At 28.2% G+C, this 19,258-nt stretch overlaps 1 protein-coding gene across 9 annotated transcripts in view; it reads right to left on the minus strand.

Moving 5' to 3' along the window:
* The window catches only part of LOC106688848 (uncharacterized protein DDB_G0283697), a 40,220-nt gene that overhangs the window by 17,139 nt on the left and 3,823 nt on the right, over window positions 1–19,258 (minus strand). For 5 of the 9 annotated variants that reach the window (XM_067051247.1, XM_067051245.1, XM_067051242.1 and 2 more), the window contains 15 exons: window positions 18,305–18,565; window positions 15,498–15,562; window positions 15,296–15,422; window positions 15,037–15,204; window positions 11,829–12,434; window positions 9,790–9,970; window positions 9,008–9,209; window positions 5,019–5,064; window positions 3,759–3,943; window positions 3,639–3,681; window positions 2,558–2,751; window positions 2,438–2,480; window positions 1,038–1,231; window positions 874–907; window positions 566–644 (listed from right to left, as the gene is read on the minus strand). In XM_067051247.1, coding sequence (XP_066907348.1) covers window positions 566–644; window positions 874–907; window positions 1,038–1,231; window positions 2,438–2,480; window positions 2,558–2,751; window positions 3,639–3,681; window positions 3,759–3,943; window positions 5,019–5,064; window positions 9,008–9,209; window positions 9,790–9,970; window positions 11,829–12,434; window positions 15,037–15,204; window positions 15,296–15,422; window positions 15,498–15,562; window positions 18,305–18,565 — 2,428 coding nt within the window. The remainder of the gene's footprint in view (window positions 1–565; window positions 645–873; window positions 908–1,037; window positions 1,232–2,437; window positions 2,481–2,557; window positions 2,752–3,638; window positions 3,682–3,758; window positions 3,944–5,018; window positions 5,065–9,007; window positions 9,210–9,789; window positions 9,971–11,828; window positions 12,435–15,036; window positions 15,205–15,295; window positions 15,423–15,497; window positions 15,563–18,304; window positions 18,566–19,258) is intronic. The other 4 variants (XM_067051243.1, XM_067051249.1, XM_067051248.1 and 1 more) reach the window with 4 other exon arrangements.

A 19,258-nucleotide genomic window follows, 5' to 3' on the forward strand; every position in this document is an offset into this window, starting at 1 on the left:
TATATATATATATAAATTGCTAACCTGGTTATGTAACTTACAATTTGATTGCACAACTGGCCAACCAACACCAACGAGTTGGACAACCAAGTTGTTCCATGTATGGTTCTCTTGAAAAGGAGGGATTTTTTCCATATATCAACCTCTTAAAAGTAAACAAATAAAATTTATTAACACTATAAAGCAGTGGTTACCAACCTTTTTTGGTGGCAGAATCCTTTTGGTTCTAGCAGGAAAATAGTAGAACTCTTTTGATAGAAGTAGGTAAATGGCTGAACCCCTAGATTATTATTTGATACAAATAGAGTGTTAAATGCTGTTTTTTCAGCAAAAGCTAAGAAAGACTAAGATACCTGCACAGCACCTGTGCAAAATTGAAGATGATTTGAGATGGTAACGATAAAAATCGAACTGTGCAATGTTGATATGAAATAAGTCATTCATAAATTATTTAGTGGAACACCTCAGAGGCTTGAGGAATCCCCAGTGTTAAACATGAAATTAAACTTAAAGTATATAAATTTGAGTTTATATAATAAATTTATAACAACAACTAAATGCTCACCATTATCAGGTTTCCTATTAGTTTTTGCTTGCCCATATGAAGTTTTATCACTTGAAGGTAGCACATTAGGTCTTTCAGCCTAAATGAGCATAAAAAAATAAATAACTAAAATTTATTTCAGAATCAAGAGAATATTTTATCATATTCTATTTGGATTTTTTTTTGTGAACAGTAAAAATAACAATTATAATAAATTCAAATCAGTTTTAACAAAGTATTCGTCAATGAAGACTCATTGAGATTAGTACAATTATGGTCTGAGCTCGTAATGTAAGAGGAAAATTTTTATGACAAAAGAAATAACATACTTGTCCTTCTGTGAATGATAAACGATCTTTTTTCCTGAAAAAAAAAAAGAATTGTGGCTTAAATGAGAAACCAATCAAACAATAGAAAGTAAGTTGATAGTGGAAATATGTTATAAATAGCTTAAGTGAATGAGGTTTTCAGTATTAAAAATATTTTACAATACCCTTTGGTTTCATTACGTAGTTCTTTTCTTTTAGTGATATTATTATTCAATGTTTTTTGAAAATCATCAGGGTCCTTATTAATACTTTTAAGAGAAGCACGTGAATTTATTGATTCTCTTATTTCTTCCATGTTGCGACTGTATGCATCATATTCTGAATCTGGTGGTGATTTTGATTTGAACTCCTTAGTAATCTTAAGAAAAAATAAGTGCATTTCTCTCTTAAACTTTAAATACATACTTATATTATAAACTTAAATATATACCTAAGGTCATGGATAAGATTAAAAAATCATTCACAAAATACGATCACAATAAATTAAAATTTGGTGAATAAATACATAGGGATATAACAAATATGAAAGATAAGATTGAACATTACATCAAACAGAATAACATTTACAAAATCAAATGTCAACAATAATCAGATCATACGGATGAGATCACAAAATATAAAAACACGGATAAATCAGCAAAAGATGAATACAAAATACAATAAACACAGCAGTATTAGCTAGGCCTACCATAAGTAATAACCATAGTTTTAATTTTGATAATGTAAAAACCTTCTGAATAAGGCCGATGTTTCAAAAATTAGAAAAAGTATTGAATCAATTTACTTGACCAAATAAATAAAAAATGTGGTGTTATAAAACAGATATTTAAGGAAACAGCAAGCATTATGTTTATATTATTAGTAAAATAAAAATTTAATAATTAGTGCCAATGGAAGCTAGTGTTGGTGTATCAGTTTTTACTTTTACTAAGTATCGTGGTACAGGTTCCTATATTAGATATGTAATTGACAACATAAATTACTGCCAAGGTATGTTGCATATTAAAAGATAATGATCTAATATCTGAATTATATCAAATGTTTGAGATTTTAAATGAATAACCTTACTACAGACTTCTTAATGATAACGACAAGAATATGTAATTTGATGCAATATCATCAATTTGATAAGTCTTCTAGCTTGAGGTAGTTATTAAATTATAAATATTTTAGATTTTTTGACTTTCTCTAATTTATGATTCAAAGAATTAGGTTTGAAAATGGACAAAACATGAATCCAAAATATTATCCAATAAATAAATAAAGGATAATTGGAGGTTTATGTGTGTTAAATTTTTTCAAAGAAGTTGTTACATAAAAGAATATATTACCCTTAGAAAATAGTGAACATTATTATTATGAACAAAAACCAATAAATACAATTTATTTCATATTTGATCATATTCTAATTGGACTTTGCAGTTAGAAATAGAAATAAGAGTGATACTAAATTTAAATCAGTTTCATCAAAAAAGTTGTCAATAAAGATTCGTTAAAAATAATTCAATAATGACCAGAGCTTGTAATGTAAAGAAAAAATCTTTATAATCAAGAAATAACTTACTTGTTCCTCAGAGAATGATATACGCGATTTCTGATCATTTTTTCTGAAAAAAATAATAAAAATTTGTTATAAATGCCTAAAGTGAATGAGGTTTTCAGTATTAAAAATATTTTAAAATACCCTTTGGTTTCATTACGTAGTTCTTTTCTTTTAATGATATTATTATTGAATGTTTTTTGAAAATCATTAGGGTCCTTATTAAGACTTTTAAGAGAAGCACGTGAACTTATTGATTCTCTTATTTCTCCCATGTTGCGACTGTATGCATCATATTCTGAATCTGGTGGTGATTTTGATTTGAACTCCTTAGTAATCTTAAGAAAAAATAAGTGCATTTCTCTCTTAAACTTTAAATACATACTTATATTATAAACTTAAATATATACCTAAGGTCATGGATAAGATTAAAAAATCATTCACAAAATACGATCACAATAAATTAAAATTTGGTGAATAAATACATAGGGATATAACAAATATGAAAGATAAGATTGAACATTACAACAAACAGAATATCATTTACAAAATCAAATGTCAACAATAATCAGATCATACGGATGAGATCACAAAATATAAAAACACGGATAAATCAGCAAAAGATGAATACAAAATACAATAAACACAGCAGTATTAGCTAGGCCTACCATAAGTAATAACCATAGTTTTGATTTTGATAATGTAAAAACCTTCTGAATAAGGACGATGATTCAAAAAATAGAAAAAGTATTGAATCAATTTACTTGACCAAATAAATAAAAAATGTGGTGTTATAAAACAGATATTTAAGGAAACAGCAAGCATTATGTTTATATTATTAGTAAAATCAAAATTTAATAATTAGTGCCAATGGAAGCTAGTGTTGATGTATCAGTTTTTACTTTTACTATGTATCGTGGTACAGGTTCCTATATTAGATATGTAATTGGCAACATAAAATACTGCCAAGGTATGTTGCATATTAAAAGATAATGATTTAATATCTGTATTGCATCAAATGTTTGAGATTTTAAATGAATAACCTTATTACAGACTTGTTAATGATAATGAAAAGAATATGTAATTTGCTGAAATATCATCAATTTGATGAGTCTTCTTCAGTTTCATCAAAAAAGTTGTCAATAAAGATTCATAAAAAATAATTCAATAATGATCAGAGCTTTTAATGTAAAGAAAAAATCTTTATAATCAAGAAATAACTTACTTCTTCATCTGAGAATGATATAGGTGATTTCTGATCATTTTTTCTGAAAAAAATAATAGAAATATAATATAAATGCCTAAAGTGAATGAGGTTTTCAGTATTAAAAATATTTTACAATACCCTTTGGTTTCATTACGTAGTTCTTTTCCTTTAATCTTATTATTATTGAACGTTTTTTGAAGATCATCAGGGTCCTTATTAAGACTTTTAAGAGAAGCACGTGAACTTATTGATTCTCTTATTTCTCCCATGTTACGACTGTATGCATCATATTCTGAATCTGGTGGTGATTTTGATTTGAACTCCTAAGTAATTATAAGAAAAAATAAGTGCTTTTCTCTCTTAAACTTTATAGACAGACTTATATCATAAATTTAAATACATATCTACAATCATAAATAAAATTTTAAAAATCATTAACTAAAACCGATCATAATAAATTAAAATTTGGTGTATATAACAATAATAAATTAGATAAGCATATAATTATTATAGAAAAAACGGAACTTCCTCTACAAAGTTGAATGTCATTGTGCACCCTCTAGGGCCTGATATGTGCATTACAACCGAGAGCCCTTTATTGCATGTTGATAGAGTTCAATGAAATGAATTTTGAGGAAATTGAGAGACATTTTGGTGGACAAACACATGTGATTTTCATAGAACTAAAATAAATCCCTAAAAGAGCAGATGAAAGATAAGGAGAAAATGTTTTGGGCAGCATGTGAATAAACAAATAAGGGCTTGTCTGAGGAGGAATTTCACAGCCACTCCACTGTCGTCTCACCACTTCTGAGTTAATGGAAAAATGGTGATAACAGTAACTCTCATTTGATTCTTGGTTTTGTTCGAGGCTCATGGATGGGCAAATAGTGAAAGCTATGAAATTACCCAATCCAGATGTTCTTTCATCCAGCAGTGGCCAACAAATGTTGAATTATTTGTGAGAGCAGTAGCCACATTATGATGTGACATATGAAGTGAGATAGTGAGGTGAGGTTGCGAAATGTGAGTCAAGGAGCTAATATATAGAAATATGTTATAAATGGTTGAAGTAAATGAGGTTTTCATCATTAAAACAATTTAACAATACCCTTTGGTTTCATTATGTAGTTTTTGTCCTTAAATCATATAATCATTGAATGTTTTTTGAAGACCATTAGGATTTTTATTAATACTCCTCCTAATAGAAGCATTAATGATAAGAAAAAGTAAGTATTATTTCTCTCAAATTCAATATTGAATATACCTGAAGATAATTATTTCATAATTTAATTATAATTTTTAAAACAACAATAAACAATTTTTATAAAGGCATTAATCTATTATAATAATTTAACAGATACATTTCACATAGCTAAGGAAATAAACTTTACTTACTTTTCCTTTTGATTGATTTTTAACAGCATTAGGATCATCAAAGTTCCTGGAAGCAAAACAAAACTCAAATTAATAAATTAAAGTCTGGACTATAAACTTTGTTATTTTATTTTAAAAATAGAACATTAATCATAAGCTAACATTAAATACATTTAATGTCTGTAGGGAAATGGAGTAAATGTATACTATATTATATTACTGTATGTGTATATCATATGGTAAAGTATAATAACATAATTCCTTGAGCCAACATAGTGGTAAACTTATTTTTTTTTTCTTATTCCGCTAAAACAGAAATAGACATGAGTAAATGCATTATGTGAAAGAGAAACACAATTCAAATTGAGTGCTACCTTTTTCTACCATGGGTACTTAAAGGTCTTAGTGAAATACTTATCTTTAAATTGAGATGCTCCTTCAGTTGAAACTCTTACTATAATATTTAGAGGTGAGGGGCCTCCGTAAAAAAACTTATTAGATCTCTCAAAAGCACACTAAACCCTTAAAGTTAGCAATAGAACTTTCTCAAGGTGTAATTGCATCCTAGGAGAGGCAAAGCGTGTAAGAGGCTAATTTAAAGTGGATCAGAACTCTCTTATCAAGTCTTTATTCATTGAAATAATTTCATTTGCTCAAATGAATTAGTTCAATGAATGAAGAAAATTAATATTAGAGGATTACTTCTTGGATCATGGTTTAATTATTGCCTACTAGGTAGCAGTAGCAGGCTGATGATGTTCAGGAAGGCCATAAGGAGCCCTCTGGTTGAAAGCATTGGTTCTCTCGATCTCTGATAGATATTGCTTTAACAGTGCCTTTCTTAGCCCTCACAGTGTTAATAATTCCCTTGATAATTGGTAGGAATAACCGCTACTTTTTCAAATCTCATATTATTTTTACAATCAATCCACCATTATCTACTTCCGAATTTTATTTCTTCCTAATATGAAAATATTGATACAATTCTATCTAAGGAGGTGTAGATAGTTGACCATCTTCTCCAATCAATTTTATCTTAGGTAGATTGATATGTATCAATGTATCCAATATTGATATTAATAATTAATGAGGGTTTTTTTACTCCAGTTGATGGGCTGGCAAAATTACTATATTGTGTAATTTTATAATAATAATTATTATTTTGCTAACAAAGTTCTGGAAGTTTCAATTTTTTTTCTAATCCAGAAATAATAGTTAGTATATCACTCAATCTAAGCGATTTAAATAATAAAGGACCAAACTTTAACAAATCACAAGAAAAATATAGACCGTACTGTATATCATTTTTTATTAAATCACTATATTGAGTAACAAGAACCAATAAAAAAATTGTTTTGCCAGCCTAATATTCCTTCCCTTAATATGCAAAGAAGTTTCTATATTCATAGTTCTATAGTTTATATTTCTATAATAGGTATTCCTAAACTCGATTTCAGTTAAAAAGGTAGTAAAAATTCAAGTACCCACATACAAATTGTCCAAGAGTCTAACAATAAAACTGTTGATAACCAAAAGTGATTTTTAAACAATAAACTAACCTGCTCCTTCCTGTCTTAATGTTCCACATTACCTACCTCTGTGGCACATTGAAGCTAAGTACTTTTTTTAAAAATACTACATGTACATTTTCAACAACATTAATTTTAATTCTGTCATTATTATTTTATATTAATAATACGTATGGTGTAATTCTAAGAAGTCGGTTCCCTAGTACTTGTTTTGGTTTTTAAAATTAACACTTTAAAAAAATGATATCAGTATGACCCACTTTTCCTTGAATAATATATTACATAGACACTTATAAGTATGTATTTAAATAAATTTTATAAATAATAAAGCATTTATTCAAATTAAATAAACATGACCTTCATTATTGGTAATAAACAATCAAAAATGATACTGTAATTTTCAAATGTGAGAAACAATGACTGAAACACAAACATTGCTATGATTTCATAAGTATTTATACACCTGTTGTATTACGATATATAAAAACAAATTATCATGATTTGGTAGTCCTTGTTTGTTGCCTGTTCTGTGCTATATTCTTTTTATTTTATTATGTCTTCTATAACAATAATACTAGTGAGGAGCTTCCTTAATATACGAAGGCTGTCCAGAAAGTAACAGAGGTTTTGAAATAAACAATTCACAAATTGAAAAACACAAAGTTTGTTATATACATTTGAAAGGTACACTCTTAAGCTATTTTCCTACAAAACCGCCATTCAAATTGAGACATTTATCATACCGTGGCACAAATTTTTCAATACCCTCTCTGTAGAAATCCCTGACCTGCGATTTCAACCACTGGTTTTCATCGCTGGGAAGAGGCAGCACCATTTGTGCTGTATTCTTGGAGAAAGGTCAGTGCTGCAGCCAGTCTCTGTTTCTTATAGTCTTCCATTAGGATTTTCGGAACCCACTGAGCACAAAATTTGTGGTAACCAAGCTTCTCCACCATAATTTGATGCATTAAACGCTGTGAAATTGGGGGATAATGTTCCGACAGATCTGAAAGACGGTTTTCACGAATTTTGTCATTGATTTGCATTGTCGGGTCATCAGTCACAAGGCTAGGCCTAGCACTGTAGTCCTCGTCATGAACACTGGTACGGCCATTTTTAAAATCAATACACCATTGCCTCACTCGGTTTCACTCATTATCTCCTACCCGTAAACATCACAAAGCTGACGATAAATTTCAAGTTACTTCAAGCTAACGAAAACCGAATCACAGACCGCACTCAGTGGCGGGATTTCCTATTGCTGGGCACATTTTGACGACTCACAGAAAGCAAAGTGAGGAATGCAGTCTTCACGCTACAACAGCTGGATACATTCTGAATGTAGAAACGTTCAGACACCAAGATGGCGGCTCTACCCCCACCCATTACCGTGATAGACCAAAATGTCTGTTACTTTCTGGACAGCCCTCGTATGAAGAGGTGAAATACAGGAAAACTTAAAAAAACATAGCCTATCAACAGACATCTAAGGATCAATAAATTCTAACAACCCCATTAACAGAACTACCTCCAGCTTCAACAGTGATGGATCTCACTCCAGTTAAGTGTTATAAGACAGCAAATTCGGTTATTCTGTTATTTAATCTATTAAATTTAATAAGAGAAAAAAAATTTGGTTAATTATTTTTCATAATTATCATGCTTTAATTTACTTTTATTATGCTTTACCTGGCATGTAGGTAAATATTAATTAAAATATATAATATTGTGTAATATAAAAGTGTCAAAATATAAATACTTTACAGTTATTGTTCTTCCGATTCAAGTATAAGGCCACTTATGTTTAAAAAAGAATGTTGGATATTGTTCAATAATATTATTCATTTATCATTTACCTAAAACTGTTCATATCATATCGTTTAACTAGACTCATGCCTAAACCTGTTCATATAATTTTGTTAAACTAGACTCATGCCTAAAACTGTTCATATCATGTTCTTGAACTAGACTCATCTGGGTCAAATAAAGTTATATCAAATAGTATGATGAGTAAAAGATTGAAAACCTTTAACAAATAAAGTTTATTCTATTAAATTTTTCTTTAATATTCAGTAGAAATGAAAAAAAAATGGTCAGAAGGGATTTCTGTCAATTCTATCTCTCTACAGGTAAACACATTTTTGAAAGAGAAGAAAAATGTATAACAATAATGTGCACTATTATAAATATAATAATAACGTGTAATATAACAATAACGTATATATAAAATATAACAATAATGTGTACAATTGAACTTATAAGAAATAAATAAATTATTGGACATTTTGAACAAATTACAAAGTTGAGAGAAATAGAACAATAACAATAATTTATTCTAAAAATGAATTACATAAGGAAGTAACAAAATATAAAGAGAATTTTTATAATAAAGTAAAATAAATTAATATTAAAGTGTAAATAGAAGTTTTATAAATTTAAATTCATCTTTAAAAGATAAAAGAAAACTTTGATTTGTATTACCCATCGTCTCTCTCTTTTTTTTTACCGAGAATGATCATATGCTCAAATTGCTCATCAGTCACAAACATATCTTTATTTTGAAGCAGTTTAGATCGACGTCGGGCTAATTCAGCAGTTGCATCATAAATATTTTTCTTATAATCATCACTATTGTATGAATCATCATAAATAGTACCCACTATATTACTATCGTCAGCAGAATCTGAAAAATAAACAATTTTTGGAAAAATTGTATTTATATAAGCTGATAAGCTTTAATTATTAAACACTAGCAGTTCTCAGCGGTTTCACCCTTGTTAAATTTAAAAGGCTATATATGCCTGTTTCATGAACATAATCAGTACATAACTAAGTGAATCTGATTAATTGATTAGTATCTGACTATGTGAAAAACAAAATACCAATCACTTAAAAAAACAAAACAGAGATAATATACTTTTACTAAGTAAAATATTTATTTGTTTATTCCTTTTCATTTCAGAAATAACATGGAAATTTATTTTTTGGAAATAATTAACCTTCTAACTTCAACTTCTTTATTTATTAATTTTAAAAAAACACACACATCATTCTAAGCAGGCATGAACATGTGCTCACTTTGATGTACCAACAGCACTCAGCTCAAACAGTTCAGAGTGGTACAATACTGACTACCCTGTACCCATCTAAGCAAAACAGGTGTTCGGACGTGCTCATTTGGTGTATTTGCTCAATTTAATATGTCATATATTTTTTCTATTTTCACTTAAAATCATAATGTACAATTACATCGCTTCATTCACCTCTCGAAACAGTGTCATAATTCATTTCACGACCCTTTCTTTTATTTGTGTACTCTCTGTACTCCTGTTGCTGATCAGGTCTACTTTGCTGTGGGTGACTTGTAGGGTAGTACTGCTCCTCTAAATTGCGGTGTAAGACAGGTGAACTTTGACTTTCTACAGGAACATTATACCGACCACTCTAAAAAAATTGTAAATAGAAACTAGTAAAGTAATTAAAGTAAAAAAAAGAATCTATCGTTTTAAAAAATGCATCGTTATGGCACCATAGAGCTTAAGTTCACTAAACCAGTTAGCATCTTTATGATACATAATAAATAATAAATAGTACAAATGTTGTTTATATTATTAAATAGGAGACTTAGTAACAATTATTGAGTTGATTAGAATTTTTGTTTTTAAACTTAATAAATAAATTTTCCTAAAATAAGATTTAATTAAAATAATTTTTATCAAGTTTGTGATCTTTTATGCATTTAATATTAAAAATCTACAATGCAGATTTCATTACTTTTTATTCTGAATCAAAATTTGTATTCATATTATATGTGTACAGTATAGAACAAATTTATTTTTTAAACATTTAATTTTTTTTTTTTTTTTGTTTGCATTTATTATATAGATCTAATGAGGTCTAGAGAATATAGTGAGTAAAGTAGTCCATTCCAATCAAAGTGAAACAATTTTTGCGGGTCCTTGAATCCTTTACTTTACAAAGTTAGTCAATTTTAAACAAAAATTAAATAAGGAAAAAAATAATAAAATTAATAAATATTGGTATACATACAGATGTATGTGTATAATATGATAAATCTAACTAAGCATTCAATTAAACTATGCAATTTTGTAAAAATTGTGGAAAAACCTCAAAACATACAATTTTGTGCAAAATAAAATTAGTGTCATTCGAATGTCTTGTCTGTTAATCAAATTTCTGTTGAGATTAAGTGAAATCAATGTTTAGATATAAGCGAAGAAATCCTAAGAGTAAAGTGATCTCACACATGAAGTATAAGAAAATATGTGAGTGTATTCAGACCAATATAATGCATCTAAAAAAATGTATTCTAATTAAATTGAATATTTTTCTTGACTCAAGCTAAGACAGTCATTAATCTTACACGTAACACTAAGTACCAACAGTTTTACTATAAATAAGTCCATGAATTACATAATTGAGCAGAAAATTAAACAAATAAATTCAATCATTGATTTGTGGTTCATAATAATGCCAATTGTAGAAATAAATATATTAAAAAAATCAATAGATTCTTTAGAAAATCAATTAAAAAAATTGGAATTAATACAGTTATGCTGTACAAGAAAAAAATAAAATAAACTTTAATAAAAAAAACCACTTAAAAATATAAATATAGTGATAATATGAGAAATATATTTATACGTATATATTTATATTTATATGTATTATATATAAATATAATTATTGATAGCATATGGTGTCCATAAAGTTTGAATACAATTTAAAATTAAAATAAATCAAACAAAGATCTCCGAGGAAAATAATTTATTAATTAACAATGTGGGCATGATGGAAAATCATTCACGAAAATTAATATTGTCTAAATGGCATTCAAAAAGAGTGAGTCCTATTTGTTCTTCGAATTACTAAGAAATATGTGGATAGAAATCAGATTACAGCCAGGTTGGTGGAATTTTAGAAGCAATGGGACAGGGATGAATCAAAACAATTTAGCCTAAGTTGTGAAAATTTTGGGATCCACCAAAAAAAAAATTCCAAGAAAACTTGGACAAACTATTAAGGAATGTAACTCAGAGGCCATAAAATTTCATTTTCTGATTTGTTAAATTATTTTATGAAGGATTTTTTGACCTCATTTCCAAAACCATTAAGACATTATTATGTTTAGTAAATGATTTTGTACTATGCCCATATTGTTGATATATAAGTAATTTTTCTAGCAGATATTCGTTTTTCATTTATACAATGTTTAAATAGTACTCACTCTTTTCAGATACCTTGTATAAACAGTTAAAATAATTAATCAGTTGAAACATACTGTACTCTCCGGATTATCAATAATTTTTTCAAAAACAACATTTTTCTTTTTTCTTTTGTTTTGGATTAATTTATCTTTTGATCCTATGTTCCCTTTAAGTATCGGTTTACAAGAAGATTCATTCACCATAGATCTTTTACTCCCTCCTTTTTTTATTCCGACATTGTCAGGTAAATTATCTAAGCCATGACCATCATGCCTACTTTCATTAGAGTCAAAAGAATTTTGAACATTATCTTGTTTTAGTGAGGCAGGAAATACATTTTCTCTGAAACTTTTTTTCTTAAGGATACTTTTGCAAAGAGCCCATTTCTTTGACTCCATATTAAATGCATTTTCTTTGAAAGTTTTTTTCTTAAGGATACTTTTGTGAAGAGTCTGTTTGTTTGAATCCATATCAAATACATTTTCTTTGGTAACCTTTTTCTTAAGGATACTTCTTTGAAGTGTCTGTTTCTTTGCATCCATATCAAACTGAAAATATATTTGGGCTTGGTTTGATTCTCCTCCTGTCAGTACTTCTGTCCCTAATCTATGACCAGGACCACTAAATTCTGATTCTTCTTTCATACGCACTCCATACGGCTTAGATCTTTTATCAATGACCTATAGACAAAACATATGATTCTATATATAGTAAAATTATTTCTTTCTTTCTATTCTACCCTATTTCCCTTTATTTGTGGGAGTATTTCAGGGTGATTTTTTCAATTCAAAATGGCACATCTTAACAGTAAATCAGAAAATTTTCTAAAACTATTCTTTTCAAAATTAATTTAAATAACTATATAGAACTATAGTGAATTAATGGGTTGCTGACTACTACTGCTTGATCTCTGTTAAGCAGGTAATTGATAGACTAATATCTGAAATTAAAAACAGAATATTTTCCTTATTGTCGCCAACTACCTAGAATTAGAACTGTTATACCAAGTTTCAAAGTAGAAAGAAAATCATAGCTTACTTCGACCACAGTGAGAAATACCAATATAGATCATCCGTCATAACGATTTTTACAATTACCTGAAAACGATACTACCTAAACACTAAAAAATTGAGATAGTACAAACCACCTGTCATGGCATGATTTAACTCACATATAAAATAAGGAACAAACCAACATTTTATTTGTTATTTTAAACACTATATCCATATTTTTTCCATTTTTCATCAAAAACCCAAGGCTCTATCCAGATCTAATTGTGATAAACAGGAATGATCTACTGTGAATTTGGGTATCAAAATGAAAAACACAAAAATGTAAGTTGGTTTCTTATTTCATATCATTATTATATCAGGGTTAAATAATCAATACTAGACAAATTTCAGAAAATTTTATATAACGTAGATGGGAATTCGTATAGGATTATCATTTTGGTGTTCAAATATTTTAATATTGGCGATATATTTTTTTTTTACCTCTCCAAAGCATGGAAAATTACCAACTTAAATTAAGCTTTGGGGAAGCTTCAATAATTTGTCAATAATATAAGGCTCAACAAACCTGAAGGTTCAATACTGATATGACCTACTATCATTTCCAACACAGACTCCTGCCCCTCCTACACTGAAGTACATCAAAACCCATGTTTATAACAATTCAACAACACCCAATCACTAAAACCACCTGCAATGAAACCAGTTTTGTTAGAAACTCTCCTCTGTGAACTTAGATAATTTCTTTGTATGGGATAACGGCCTAAGCTCATCAAAATATTTTTTTTTGTAATTACTTGGTTTTCCTTCTAATAAAACACTATTTTTAATATTTGCCTTTCCATTTAGGGTAAAGGTAAACAAGCTTTTAAACTTCTGATTCTTATTATCTTGTATCCATCATTCTCATTACCACTGCCAAATTATTGTTAGTTACTTAGGTGCCGATATTAGATGGAATACCGAGTGTTTCCAAAGGCAAAAGGATGCAACTGATAAGCTGAATTATTAAATCAAAATTTTTTAATTGAAAGTTATTAGAAACTATAAATAGATATCAAAGCATAATATGCAAATTCTCAAAGAAAAATATAATACAATGATCAGCTATTCACCAGAAAGAAAAATGATCCTCAAATTTTAAATACAATGCCGAATGTTTAGTAGCTTAATCTACATTAAACATTTTTTTTATGGGTTATAACCCTTCCTATCAAATCAAGTTGTTAAGGAAGTATTTTGTTTCACATTAGATTTTTTTTATAATCTTTTTGAATTATAAAATTAATTTATTTAGACTTATAAAAAATTAGTTTAATAAATAATAAATAGGTAAGTATTTTATTTTATTTTTGAAATGTTTATAATAGAATTAATTAATATTTTTCTTTAAAATTTAGAATTGTTTTAACTCTCATACTAAAACTGAAACTAATCAAATTTTTATCCTTCTGAGAAGGTTTTAATATTCAGATAATAGTTTTTTTAATTTGTTTTGTTCAAAAAAAAAAATTGGGAGTGATTTTAATTTTTTTTTTTTTTCGGAGGTTCAATTGGTTTTGATTTAGAGTTTCTAACATCTCTTCGTAGTTTGTTGGATTTATTAGCTCTGAAAATTATTATATATTTCCCTTTTAAAATAAAAATTGGATAGATCACCATGGTTCGATTGCAACCATCAACTATTGAAAACATTCAACATTCCATCTAAGATCAGCAGCTAATTTCTTTTCCACTTGTACAACAAATTGGAATTTAGATCTCAAAAAAGGTTCAAGGTCCATTAATCCATAAGAACTTCATATAAACATTGTTACTAAGGTAAAAAGATATATTTAAGGATATAAATAAAATAATCTTGGAGTTTTTATTTTCATGAACCAACGATGGTATTAATATTGAACATTAGTCCAATAATAGGAAATGTATTATGTAGATTTTAGCATTTAAATTAGTTTTTATCTATTATTTTATAAGAATATTTACCTTGGCCACACTGCAAATTAAAAATATGGCAATTACAAACCACATTATTCCTTTTTATGAATTTTATCACATAAATTTTGAAAACCACACAAAAAATAAATGATATTGTAGAAATAATTTATGAAAAATAAATAATAACACTGATATTAGAGGGCCTTTTTAACTCAAAGTAGTGAACTTAAAAGAATATTTAAGTTACTGGTAATGTAACTATCAGGATTTCTAAGTGTATATTTATAATTTTTTATATAATTATGTAAGCAATAATATCTATGAAATTTCACACCTTAAAAATGACACCTTCAGGATATGATTCTTTCAATTCTGTAGGATAATATCCATCTTCGAGGTCTTGAAAGAAAGCCAGAGAAAACTCTGTTGAGTATTTACGAAAAGGATTATTTTCTAATTCCATCCCATCACCATAAAATGTTATATTCAAAATATCTGCTTTCTGTTTAATAATGCCATAATTATAACAATTATAATGAACACCAATAAAAGCCTATAGTAAAACAAAATGAAAAATCTGAAATAAAACACACCTGAAATCTTGCTTCATTTCCTATAATTTTAATGTGACTTTCCAAAGAAGTACGTTCATTAAGTTCACCGATTATTGCTATTACTTTATCGAGATCAGGAACAAAATCAACAGATGTTTGAATTATGCTATCACATAAATTAAATTAAGTAAGCTATAATGATTCATGTAAAAATATTGCATGAATTAAACAGCTAAATTACCCATCAAGCTCATCTGCAGATTTTTTGTCTCCAACCCATATCAATCCATAATCAGCCAAAAATTTCTAAAATAGTGAAGAACCAATAAAATTATTTATTTAAATTTAAATGTTAAAGACAAAACTTTTTCTCTATTGTTTTGTTCATAAAATGTATTTATATAAAGATTTTGGGAGTCTTCTACTCTCCAGCTAAAAGTATTGCCCATTTAAAGGGCATCTCGGCTTGTCATACAAGAAATCCATTTAGTAATTCATTGTCTCTACTTTTTTTTTTTTTTATTTTATATCCGCATCATCATTTATGTTTAGCTAAGATCAGTGGTAAACTTTTGAATTTTCAAGGCATTTGTATAGTATCTTAAACAAATAATTTAATGCTGTATACACTATGTTGGTAAGCAACCATGCTTGAGATTATTTGTTTCAAAATTTTCCACGTAACTGTCTATGTTCATTGGAATTATATAGTTTTAAGTAGAACTACTTTCAATTTTAGTTCAAGATGGCTCTTAAATATCCTTTTTTAAATCCTTTATTCTATTTTAATGTTTTTTATACATATATAACTTATTTATTGATATTTAGAACTGTATTAAAAATATGTACAACAAGTAAATGTGATGTGAGCTAAACAATGGCATAATACAGTCTTGTAGAGAGTCTACCAATTGATAGAACTCCAATAACATTTCTAGAGTAGAAGATATCCTGGTCATCTTCTTTTTAGATGCCCAAGAGGATTAAAAGGTAACAAAGGTGAAGTAAAGTTAGAACAAGAGTATTTGGATGAAAAGGATGTTTATCTGGTTCTGGCCAAAGGGGCAACATATGGAGCATTAAGAACATTGGTTAAGTGGAATCCCAAATCTCAACTTGCTAAGTTCAAATAAGCCTTATTATAGTAATATAAATGAGTCTTTTCTGATTAGTTGGAAGTTTAGCCCATTCGTCAAGTAAATGTTGTAATAGTACAAATCGACCAGCGATTACTGTTCCTTTCTTTTGAGGCTTGTATGAGGACTTAATTTAGTCATTGGTCCAGATGTAGTCCTAGGTAGCAGATCTGTTTGACAGAAATAAATGAAGTATTATTACAGGGCAGATACTGTAGGGGAGAAAGTCATAGGCTTACGACAAAGGCTTACCTGTTAACTCCCTTATTTTATTTTCATGTCTTGACTAAATTGAATTTAGTTTAAAAACAAATCAAAAATAAATAAGCTGTTCAACTAATACAAGTTAAGATTTGATAACCTTTATATATAAGTTAACCATCCATTACTAATTAATCTAAATAAATATATATATACTCCTATCAGTGGAATAGTCAAAATGGCTTCTAACATCAAATTGGACAAAAAATCATGTTCCAGGATCTTAATTTTTTTTTTTTTGTGAAATAATTTTAAGGTGGAGATAATTTATTTTAAATAATTTTATTCTTTAATAAATAATAAATAGCACTATTTTGTAACTATTTTCTACTGACCGCCATGCAAACCATCTCCTTCTAGACTTACCAAATGATGAACACACCTACAGGTCCTACAGGTATTCGCCCTAGGTCCTGACATAAGGACAGATGGTATAACAAGGAGAAAAGATCCACAGAAGGCAAAGTGGAATAATAATACAAATTTCATTTGCAAAAGTACAGGTTACATTTTTCTTTTCTGTTTATTCTGTTCCATTGATGCATATTATTACTCACTGTCCCCTAAAGAGGTTAACCAGTGAGGTGGATTGTCACACATTGGTTTGTTAAGTTTTCAGTTATACTTCTGGACTTAAAAACACCATTGAGAGATGATACCTATAAGACGTGCGAACGTCTAAAAAGCGATTTTAGTGGATCATAAGATTCTATTATAATCTTTAATCATTTAAGTAAAACATTTAAGAATATTAAAATATAATAAATGGTTATACACAAGTATTCACACAATCACACAGAAATTAATATATGATGATAGTTTCGCTGAAACCTATGATGGTTCATGTTTTGGCAGTTAGGTTGTGCCAGGTTGGTCTGTAATGGTTCTAGCGGTAGCAATGACCAACATATAGTAGCAAGGTCGTTACATTACAACTGAGCCAAGCGGCAAATATCTCAGCAGTAGACCAAAACATGTAAGTGAGAAGATTCTGGTAAGGCTGATCTTGGGGATATTGGAAAAATAGTCCGTGGTCAGGGAACAATGGTGTGTAGGCAGAGATTGGTGGTATCCTCATTGAATCATCGGGTTCGCAAAGCCTTTTATTATTAATAAAATATTATAACAATTAAAAAAATAATAACTTCAGTTAAAAATATACTTCAATTTTTTTTTTTTTAACAGGGCAAAAATGTTTAGAAACATCTGAACAATTCTCTTTAAAAAGGAGTTGATACTTTCAGTTCTTGATTTTCAAAAGGTTTTAGAAGGCAAAGTAACATGTAAAAGGAAAACAAAAAACAATCAATTATTTTATGTTAAAAGTGATCACAAAAGGGGATTTTTTCTACACTGCGCTATTGCAAATAATGGACGCAGAAATATTTACGGCTTTCATTAAACAATATTAATAAATTAATAATTAATAAAAATGAGTTTATTAAAAATAATTTAAACCTAAAGTCAATAGATCCCCTTTATAATTAATAAATATATCTTAAATAATACTTCAAAATAAATGCTTGATTAAATAGGAGCAGAAAGCAGAACAATCAAACTACCATTTTTATAAATAATAGTTAACAAGATCTATCTCAACCACAACCTATAAAGTTTGATGCTTTAATAATAAAAATGGAAAACTTTTTACCTCCATTTCAGCAACACGATTTGATAGGTCATAATATTTTTGCTTCCAGTCTATGTTGGAACCTTGAGAGTAACCCTGATCACGGTTTTCTATGTAAGGTCTTTGATAAAAGTGATCAGGTCTTTCTATGTTGGGTCTTTGATAGTAGCCACGATCAGAGTTTTCAATGTAGGCATCATTGTACTCTTCATATATCTTGTTATATCTTTTACCAGCTACTGGTATAGAAGATTGAACAGGTTCATTAATTTGTTGAAATAACTGAAATCATTATTGGAACTACTAAATGTTAATAATACCTTACCAATAAATTATTATCATTGTAATAAAAAAGAAAAAAAAGCAATTTTCAAATATTGAATGAATTATAAATTATTGTTAACAAATGTATTGTTCGTATATTGGCATTTATGAAATCTTTCTGTGTCAATATATGTAGTACATGTTCATAAAACATGGTTACTAAAAGAATGAAAACATTTGGAAATTGAGTGTTAAGTTTTGAGGATACATGGTACTTTGCTCTAATAAAAATTATATCATGCAATTATTTTGAGTGTATTGAAAAATAAATTTTTATTGGCTGCTAATAATAGCATTTCTTTGGTGGATATAAGGACAGATAATAGAGAAGGGGTACTTGCAGTTACCATGTTTTACCTCCAACCAGCTATCACTTACCATAGCATTACATCAATATTATTTTTAAAAAATCTAACACTTTCTTTTAAAAACCTATGAAATCTGCTTTAAGGAACCCAAAATTATCAAAAACTTCAATTCACAAAAAATGTCAGATACCATGTTTTAGCAAGGCTATATTTAATTTTATAAGGTAGGCTCTCACTACATCCAAGAAAAATTGGTTCTATATTGGAAAGTGTTCTGTATATTAATTTTTCAACCCTTCAAAATTAATACTTTCATACATGAGGATGTATATAAATATATATA

The sequence above is a fragment of the Halyomorpha halys genome, unplaced genomic scaffold, assembly GCF_000696795.3.
Source record: "Halyomorpha halys isolate HHAL.00 unplaced genomic scaffold, Hhal_1.1 Scaffold45.1, whole genome shotgun sequence".
Lineage (NCBI taxonomy): Eukaryota > Metazoa > Arthropoda > Insecta > Hemiptera > Pentatomidae > Halyomorpha > Halyomorpha halys.